At 51.8% G+C, this 9,679-nt stretch overlaps 1 protein-coding gene across 1 annotated transcript; it reads right to left on the bottom strand.

Moving 5' to 3' along the window:
* Positions 1 to 2,455: 2,455 nt before the first annotated feature.
* On the bottom strand, positions 2,456 to 5,909 carry LOC104615780 (galanin receptor type 2-like). Its single transcript, XM_010291630.1, has 2 exons — positions 5,532 to 5,909; positions 2,456 to 3,245 (listed from the first exon to the last, which is right to left on the bottom strand). Exons 1-2 carry the CDS (start codon positions 5,903 to 5,905, stop codon positions 2,507 to 2,509), a joined length of 1,113 nt encoding a protein of 370 aa, XP_010289932.1. The 5' UTR covers positions 5,906 to 5,909; the 3' UTR covers positions 2,456 to 2,506.
* Positions 5,910 to 9,679: the final 3,770 nt, after the last annotated feature.

Genomic DNA, 9,679 nt, shown 5'->3' with positions numbered 1-9,679 from the left:
GGGTTCATGAAGGGAAAGTCCTGCTTAACCATCTTAATTTCCTTTTATGATAAGGTCACCCAGCTAGTTGACCAAGGGAGGCCAGTAGGTGTGGTGGGTTTGGATTTTAGCAAAGCTTTTGATACTGTCAGTATCTCACAGATACTCACAGTATCCTTCTGGATAAACTGTCCAGCAAGTCCATACTGCATTGGGTGAGCAATTGGCTGACAGGTCAGGCTCAAAGAGTTATAGTAAATAGTAAATATAGACATCAAGCTGAGAGGCAGGCACCAGTGGGGTTCCCCAGGGCCCAGTTTTAGGGCCAGTGCTCTTTAATGTTTTTTTATAAATGATCTGTATGCCAGAATCAAACGTACATTAAGTTAGTTTGCCAACAATACTAAACAAGGAGGAGCTGTAGACTTCCTTGAAGATAGAGAGGCCTTACAGAGAGATCTGGACAGGCTAGAGAGCTGGGCAATCACCAAATTTGACCATTGTCACCAATGACATTTAAGAAGAGCAAGTGCCAGATTCTCTACATGGGACGTGGTAATCCTGATTATGCATACAAATTGGAGAGCAGCCCCATGGAAAGAGATCCAGGGATTTAGGTCAATGGCAAGTTGAATATGAGTCAACAGTGTGCCCTTGCAGCTGAAAGGGCCAACCGTGTCCTGGGATGCATCAGGCACAGCATCGCTAGCCGGTTGAGGGAGGAGGTTGTCCCACTCTGCACTGCACTGGTGCGGCCCCACCTCAAGTACTGTGTGCAGTTTTGCGTGCCTCTACAAGAAGGACTAGGGTGTCCACATGGGAGGGCAACCAAGATGGTGAAAGGCCTTGAGAGCAAGACTTACAAGGAGCATCTGAGGTCATGTTCCTTGTTCAACTTGAAGAAGAGGAGGCTGAGGGATGCCCTCATCACTGAGGGGTGACCTCATCGCAGTCTACAATTTCTTCAAGGGGGGCAGCGGAGGGGGAGATGCTGATCTGTCTCTGGTGACCAGTGATAAGACATGAGGAAATGGAATGAAGCTGCATCAGGGGAAGTTCAGATTGGACATTAGGAAAAGGTTCTTCACAGAGAGAGTGGTTGGTCACTGGAACAGGCTTAACAGGGAAGTGGTCATGGCACCAAGCCTGTCAGAGTTCAAGGAGCATCTGGATGACACTCTTAGTCATATGGTTTAGTTTTAGGTAGTCCTACGAGGAGCAGGAAGCTGGGCTTGATGATCCTTAGGGGTCCCTTCCAACTTGAGATATTCTATGACTCTATGATCTCCAGTGATTTAGCAATGGCAGGAGGGCACCCACTTACATCTAATCAGCCCTGGTAAGGGAGATGAGAGTTTTCCTCCCTGAAGCTCCACAGGGTCAAGTGGATGCTTAGATCCTGAGACAAGATTCAGCATGCCCTGAAGAGCATCTGCTCCACTATGGAGAGTGAGCCTCCTTGATCCCCTGCACAAAGACTGTTCCATGCAGGCAAGAGGAACCATAACTGAACTAACCACCTAACCCTGTTTCTGCCCACTAGCTCCTTACCTGTCCATGGGACGTCTGAAGATGGTGGTCAGGTAAAGCTGCTTTTATGCACTAACAGTAGACTCCTAACTGTGGAGGGTGGAGGTCGTTTATCTTGGGAGAAAAATATCAGCTCTGCACTGACCTGCACAGGGACCTGGTGACCATGTCAAGTAAACATAGCTGTGGAGAAAGGAGCAGGGACACCAGGCAGGGTTCGGCTCTGCAGACTTTGCTCAATGCTGGTTTTCATGGTGCACGGTGACTTACACAAATTAGGAAAAAGGCCTCTTTGAGGTATGGGGTAGCCCATCCCCAACCCAGATGACCACCACAGGCCCCACTAGTGCCTGGATGAGGGAAGTGCATTTATTTACTTCAGATTAGAAAGACATTTCTCTAGTATGTACAGCAGCAGCAACATCCCACACATGCAGAGAGCAAATGGCCTGCCCCACATCCCAGGGAAGGGCCCAGTCACTGGGAGAGCAGTGCAGCCAGCACCAAAGCCATCACTGCAACCGTACATGGGCTGTGCCAGCTGCTTTCCACGCTACCTTTGCTTGCCTGGCCCTGCCTGCACTGCCCGTCTCCCTTGTCCTTCCTGCTCTGGGAGCCAGTCTGGCCAGATGGGGCACTGGCAGGCAGAAGAGACTCTTTGACAACTAACCAATGTGTCCAGAGCAGGGGCGGGTACACAGAGCAGAGGAATTGGAAGGATGAGAGCCAACAGAGCAGCTGGAGCTTTAGTCCTTGGAGTCCAGGTGGTCTGAGGATCATGAACAAGTCTGGGTCCATTCCTTCCCTTGCATGCAGTATGTTGTGGGACGATGGCTCAGGAGAACAGTTGGGGTATGGAATGGGAAGGAACAACAAGACCAGAAGCAGTGTATAGCACTCCTGGTTTGCCTTTTGAGCATCCTCTCTCACCCAGTGGAAAAGGATGGCCTGAAGCTGGTGACACAGCTGAGCTGGCAGATGGTGTGGAGCTTGGCCACTAAGAAATATGAAGGGGCTTGGAGGAACTGGAGGGGACTGCTATGGCGGCTGGGTTCAGCTCACACCTGTTATTCTCCTCGTGCATCTGGGACACTTCAGTGGAGCCTGCCTCAAATCCAGGCACAATGTGGGCAGTGTGCACCACATGCACCTTGTTGCGGTGCTTTTTTCTCAACAGACAGCTGAAAACTTTTTTGAAGCCCTTGCGGAAGTGCTTAGATACCAGGGCGTAGACGATGGGGTTGAGGCAGGAGTTGGCATAGGCCATGCAGTGGGAAAGCAGGCGGAAGGCATAGGTGGCCTGGTTGAAGGGGAAGTCTCCATAGAGGTATCGGAGGATGACTACGTGGTAGGGCAGCCAGCAGAGGCAGAAAAGGATGGTTACAATGATGATCATCTTGGTTACCTTCCGCTTGGCCTTCTTGGACTCTGATATGTCTTCCAGGGGGTCCACTGCTGTCCACAGGTACTTGATGGTCCTGGTGTAGGAGAGGCTGATGACCAGCACTGGGATGACATAGCCGAAGGCAAATGTGCTGGTGTCCATGACCTTGCGTCTCCACTCCTCCCAGCCAGGCATGCAGATGTAGCTGGACTCCCACTCAATCAGGTCATAGTAGCTTAGGTAGGGCCCAGCAAAGACCACGGAGAGGCCCCAGATCACAGCCATGGCAGCCACCGCATTGTGGGGGGTCCGCAGCTCCCGTGAGCGCAGCGGATAGCGGATGGCTAGGTACCTAAAGGAGAGAGCAAAGCAACCAGCACTAAGATTTCAGCCAAGTTCTATCTGTCCACATAAACTCCAGAGACATTTCCTTCATTCTCCTGAAGGTTCCTGAGCAGTGGCCTTACATATTGTCTCACACCCACTTTGAGATACAGTCCTGGGTAAAGCAGCTTTTCTATTTCTAGCAAGGATGCTTCTCCTCCCATAGGCTTAGGCTGGCTAATCCCTCCATACATGGCCCCTCCATACATGATAGGGTGGGTTATGTCCCTGAGCTAGGGCCAGAGAGATGGTGCTGTGGAGACCAAGCAGATATCCACTGCTTGGCAGAATTTATCCAGCAGAAAGAGGTCTGAACTGAAGATTCAAGACCTAGGGAAACTTTACTGCGTGATGGGCACTGTGCAGGCTCCTGCCCACTGAGGGTGTATTTCCAGCCTTCTCTGGCTTTCCGATCAATTTGGCAGGGGGGAGATTTGCTCAATGGAGCTGTGGCTGCCTCCACCTTGGTACCAGAGGGACCAGGTGGGCCCTTGCCTTTTGCTACTGTCTGCTTTCTCAGCTAGGCCAAAGCAGGCAGTGATGGTCTGTCTGCTCCCTCCAGCAACAGTGGCCAGATATGGTGTGATGGCCAGCTCTGCTCCTCCACCTCCCTCAGCCAACACCATAGAGCAAAGATGTAGATGTCAGCAAGGAGGGAAGGTGGCTTCGTGCTTGTGGGTAGAGGGATGGAGAGGAGCTGTAAGCACAGACAGGAGTGGAACTGCTGCAGCATCCACAGAAAGGTGCTCATCTGATGCACTATAAGGCCAGCAGAGCAGGAAGATGAGACATGCAGTTAGTGTGAAAAGTCACATGTGTGACAAAACCTTTGTTGCTTGCTGGTCCTGTCATCCTGAAAGCTGCCGGCAAGCAAGAATCCCTTCATGTCACACTGAAATGCATCCACCTCTTGGGTGGAGCACTGCACTATAGCACACAAGTGCCACCCGAAAGGGAGAGGTGACATGCCAAAATGCCCTTTTTTTTGGAGATATTGTCCCCAGTTCTGAGCTGGCTGGAGAGGCAGACTGCGTTCACATGATGTATGTAGGTACAGGGAAGCAAGAGGCTTAGACCATGAGAAATCTCAGGTTTTCCTTGTGACAGCAGCCAAACTGTGTAACCACTGGAATCCCAGAGCACTGGGATATTTTTGTGAGGAATTCCATGCAACCCCCCTCACCCCAACCAGGGGATGCTGGCATCTCTGCATGGATGAATTGTTGAAGTGTCAGATCACTGTTTGAGTCCAGGTGCCTGTTTCTGCAGGTGGCACCTGGGAGCAGGATGAAGTGGAAGGGGGCTGGGACAGTAGCCCAACTATACTTTTTGCTGGAATTTAACCCATCCCAGATATGCCCTAGAAACTGAAGTTTCCTTCTGCCTGCAGTGCTGTGAACGTCCTCATTGCAGAGGGCTGTTGGGCCTTCTCTTGCCTTGGTACCTTGGAAGCAAGCACAAGGAGCAAGGTGGTCCAGGATGTGTTCTCTGTGGCAGTCAAGGCTGGAGCTTAGCCCAGCGGGGACCTCTTCCTCATCCTGGACCATGAGTGTCAGAAGTGGAGCAGCTGACACAGTCTCCTTATAGAGCCCTTGGGAACAATGTTGGTGGCACCGATCAGGACTAGAGTGTCCTGGGTGACGTCCCAGGAAGGGACACAGCTCACAGTGTGGGTGCCTTTCTGCATAGGGTGCAGGAGGTCTGGGGGCATTGGGAAACAGGAATCTGCTAGATGACAGATTTTTGTGCTGGCAGTCCCTGGGGAATGAGAGATGTGTTTGCTGCAGGACTGGGTTCTCTCTTGGGTATTTATGTGGCTTTTCTTATGGTGCCCTCTATTTACGTTGCTGCCTGCACATGATGCTTTTCTGAAATGGTGGCTTGGGGATAGCTATTACCCTCTGAGTGCCATCTCTAATACAGAGCTAGGTGACTCTCAGTGGGAGTCTGTGGCACAGCGGGGAGCTCAGCTTGGGTCTCAAGTGCTCTAACCACAAGGAAGGTCTTTCCCACAGAAAGTGCAGACAGGAGGAGCACCAGCTTTGCACTCAGAAGATCTGGAAGTGCTGCTTGGGGGTTGTTAGGGCTAGGGAGACACAACTGGTCCCCAAACTGCCTTTGGCATGGATTGATACCACGGGGATTTGAACCATCTGCCTAATGGTGGTGGGCCACAATCTTCCCATGCCCTCACTCAGGCCAGCTTCTCCAACTACCCTCCTTCCCCACCCCAAGGGTGTCTTTAGACAGTTACCTGTCCACAGAGACAGCAGCCAGAGTAAAGCTGCTAGCATACATGGTGAGGTAGATGAAGAAGTGGACAGCCTTGCAGATAAAGGAGCCGAAGACCCAGCCCTCAAGGGAGTAGATGGTGGCCTGGAAAGGCACGCAGAAGACAATGAAGAAGAAGTCAGCCAGGCTGAGGTTGAGGATGAAGAGATTGGTAGTGTTGTGGCCCATCTGCCCGTTGCGCAGCAGCACTGCCAGCACCAGGCTATTGCCCACTGTGCCCAGGAGGAAGATGAGGGAGAAGACCACAGGGACAATGACACTGACTGGGCTGAATTGGTAACTGTTGGAGGAGTTCCAGTACCCAGCCAAGCTCGCGAAGTCCTCGTGCTCCGTCATTCTGTGTTGTAGTGAGACGATGGAGCCTGGGGCAACACAAGGAAAGATGAGAGAGACTGGAGAAACACTGCTTAGCCTGTTAGTTTGGCTGATGGGCCTGTTGGCTCACTGGAGACACGGGGCCCTGTTTTGAGCTCTGTGACCCACATGCTTTTCATCAGGTTCCTCTGGACCCTGCTGGCCTGGAGGACAGGTAGGCTTAGGTTGGGGGTAAGGGGTGCCCTGCTCCCCCATTCTGGTCCTGGAATGAACCTACGGCTCATGTTCAGATGCCGCCTTGGACTGGTGATGCTGGAGGTGAGGTCTAGGGGATAGGATGACAGCTGTCCCCAACTTCCTCCTCTGTGGGAGAATGGAGCCAGGGTCTCCACCTCCTAGGTGGTCCAGCTGATGGCAGGAAGGGTGTGACGTTCCTTCTCAGCAGTGGGGCTCCAGCCCCAAACCAAACAGCTTGACAAGCCAAGATGTTTTCTCCCCCAATACTGACATGCAGAGTTTTATCCCTGCCCTTCTCCCAGCTCTTTTGGTACCTGCTCCTAGAATAAACCTTGCACACTAGGCACAGGGCTGGAAATGCTTTTGGCAGTAACAGCTACTACACAGCTCCATGTTGTGCCCAGGTGGGACTTTCTGAGGAGGACAGCTCTGATAGAACCACTCTTGCTTTGGTTTCAGTCACCTAGATACATATTCCCTTTCTATGTTTCACAGGGTAGCTCTCCCCAGGACTTGGGCTTTTTGTATCATTCCCCCGCCCCCCAAATAAGCATTTGGACTGAAAGCAGGTGGTGAGCTTGTCCATGGAAACACTAGTTTCTCTGTCACAGGCATAGAAATCTGCCTGCATGTTTTCGAGTTCTGGGGCTGGGGAAATATCACACACAGATACAGGCACAGCTTCCCTTGAATAAACACATGGTTTGGGTTCTTCCCCCTCTGCAGTGCTTGTAGCGATGTCCTGCGGTTACCAAAATGTGACCCAAGGCCGGCTCACCATGAGTATGGAGATCACAGTCTGTGCAAGAAAGCAACCTCTAGCTTATGCATTCTCTTCCAGGCTGGGGAATTAGCAAATGCTCTCTGTGGAGCACTGGCAGTGCAAGTGCCTGAAGCAGAAGCACTGCAAGGGGGATGTGAGCATGGGTCCCTGGCTGCAAGTGTTCCTGGTATCAGTGCAGATTTGGAGATGCCAGCAAGCTGCCTGGTATCACTACCCTGTTCAACACTACCATAGCTGTAATGAGACCATTCCTGTACAGTTGCAAGCATCCCCAGAGGCAAGTGCCAAAGGCTCAGAGAGTATAGGAAGCAGGATGCACTGCCCAACAGATGCTACAAGTCAAATACCCACTTGGCATGGCAGCTTCTCCTCCCTCTGGGCAGCAGGAAGCTCATGCTGCTACCTGGGAGCTGGACTCTGCTCTCTGGGACCCAAAAGGTCACTGCACCTCATTTGTGAACGTGTGGATTGCTACCACAGCACCTACCCAACCCGAAGCAGAGCGGGTTTCACAGGGACAGCTTCAGTTGTTCTGAATGTGAATTTGCCTTGTGGCAGGTGCAGCACGGAAATTTTATGTCTAGCTTAGGCTCTTCTGTTTTGTAGTAACCTTGAGCTCTGCTTGAGCTCATTAATGAATGCTGCTGGTGTGGCAGAGGGATGAACTTTCCTCTGGAAAGCTGGGATGGCCAGTACTGAAGTGGAGGCTACTTATTTTTGCTAGCTCTGCCTTGGTGCATGAACAAAGCCAATTCAAATGGCAGTGTCAGCTCTCAGTACAGGCAAAAGTCCCCCTGCAGCCACCTGAAGAAGACAGTACCCCATGCTGTATGGGTGTGTGGGAAGCACGGGAACTTACATGGGCCCTGGCGGGAGTGGAGAGAGAGATGGATGGGGGCCTGCCAGAGAGCCTGTTTGAGGACCTCAGTCCCTTCTCATGCTGCCTAACTGCTCTGGGACCATGGAGCTTCCCTGTATGCAGGGGAGAGCAACTCACACTGCCAGCGGTGTTTTATTCTTACCTTTAGTTGATTGCACTGCCTTCAGGCTGTGCTCAGGATTATACGCAAGGCTGTGGCACACATCATCCACCCAGACAGTGTTTGTGTTGCCTGGTAGAGTCTCTGGCTTCTTCACTCTGCATCTCCCCCTGCCATCCTTCTCATTGCCAAGCGTCCTTTCTTTGCTCTCTCTCGCAAGGCAGAGAGCCCTCCTCAAAGAATGCTCTAAAGAGAAAAAAGACAGGGAATACCTGTGCACCTCCCCTGCAAATCAAGGAAAGAGACCCTGCAAACATCCCCCTTGCTGGTGCAACCTGCAGTGAAATCATGTCTGAGTATGGGCACATCACAGAACCTGGCTGCAGTCCAAATTTGACGTGCCTTGATGTGCATGTGAGCAGCTCATGTTTTACTTGGAAAAACTGTTTCCGTCTCTCAGGGAGCCACTACTGTTCTCATTTACCACTTAGCTCCAAGCTTATTTCTTGCATCTGTAGGAATGGGAATTTGGGGAGCTTGGTGAGCTCTTTTCAGGGACAGCCAATGGCCAGGAGCAGAGTGCCAGGAAGGATGTGGTGGCAGGTTGGTAATTGTACCCTTGCCACAGCTTTGAGGTTCTCCCTGATTGCCCACGGCTCATGACCCATCTACATGAAGGCAAAGTAGTGCTTCAGTCTCCTTTACAGATGACAGTTGCAACACAGAGAGCATGAAGAGGTGGCTTTGTAACTGGTTGGATCAGGGAACTCACTGATGCAGTAGAGAAATGAATTTTTATCTCTGCTGGGTTAGCTCTGATCCACCCCTCCATGCACATTCCTGCCTGAAAACAGGACAGTGATAGAACAGGCATAGAGTGAAAGCAGGGTCTCTTAAGTGACATAAATGAACTGTGACACTGATGCTGGAGCACTGAGATGCTAAGAGACTCTCACAGAGTTATTCAGAGCATGTCTTTCAGAGTGGGATGTCTCCAAGTCCCTATGTAGCATCTTCTCAGGAAGCTGCCACTCACCCCCATAGCTCTGTTGTCCCTTGGAAGCATTTTGCAACCATTTCATACCCTACCATTTTGTGAATGGATTTATGACAATGCTCCTGAGTTTCACTTGGTTCTGAATAGCCTTGATGAGCAGTAAAAGGAATAGCTGCTCTGAGCAGAGGGAAAATGAAGAGCATGGGCAATAAGGTTCCTCTCCCACATCTGCTACTCAGGCTTAGCAGGGGCAAAGGCTGTGTGACAGAGGAAGTAATATCCCCCGAGATGAGAACCCAAACATTGGCAAAGTTGGGACTCGAGACCTGATTTTTCTAATGAGGGTTCAGTGAAGGATTGGCAGGGACAATGGTTCCCAGTACCCATCTGGTGGGGGTAATGAAAAGACCAACCCAGAGCCTTGGTGGGGGCAAGCAGCAGCTCATACCGGGGATGCCTGTGAACCAGCATAGCCAGCTCCTGTGTCAAGGGCAGGCCAAGAAGGGCAGAAAGAGGCAGGTTAAGGGGACAGACACAGCAGTGCTGGGGTGGACAACACAGACCCTGCTGGTCTGGCCAGACAGGAACAGGGAGAGGAGAGGGGTGACAGGGAGCAGGCAGTTTGAACTCCCTGTTTCAGTAGGCTCCCCCGGGCTCGTTCTGCTGCTGCCATCACTGTAGAGTGCCTCCACTTCCCCATTTCCGCAGCAAAGCCGCGATCAGGCGCCTCATTCGCTCTGCGGGGGTACAAGGCAGAGCCCCCCTTGCTTGGCCAGGTCAGGGGCTCAGTCTGGGAG

This window comes from Phaethon lepturus, unplaced genomic scaffold (genome assembly GCF_000687285.1).
Source record: "Phaethon lepturus isolate BGI_N335 unplaced genomic scaffold, ASM68728v1 scaffold2407, whole genome shotgun sequence".
NCBI classification, from domain to species: Eukaryota; Metazoa; Chordata; class Aves; order Phaethontiformes; family Phaethontidae; genus Phaethon; species Phaethon lepturus.
The sequence above is the reverse complement of the archived record's forward strand: the minus strand, read 5'-3'. Positions and strand labels throughout refer to the sequence as shown.

Bases quoted from the DNA above. Each gene is read 5' to 3' on its own strand.
- LOC104615780 (XM_010291630.1), bottom strand. From the start codon at position 5,905: ATGACGGAGCACGAGGACTTCGCGAGCTTGGCTGGGTACTGGAACTCC. The intron at 3,246-5,531 runs GTAACTGTCTAA...TCTCTCCTTTAG, and splicing joins GCTGCTGTCTCTGTGGACAG to GTACCTAGCCATCCGCTATC.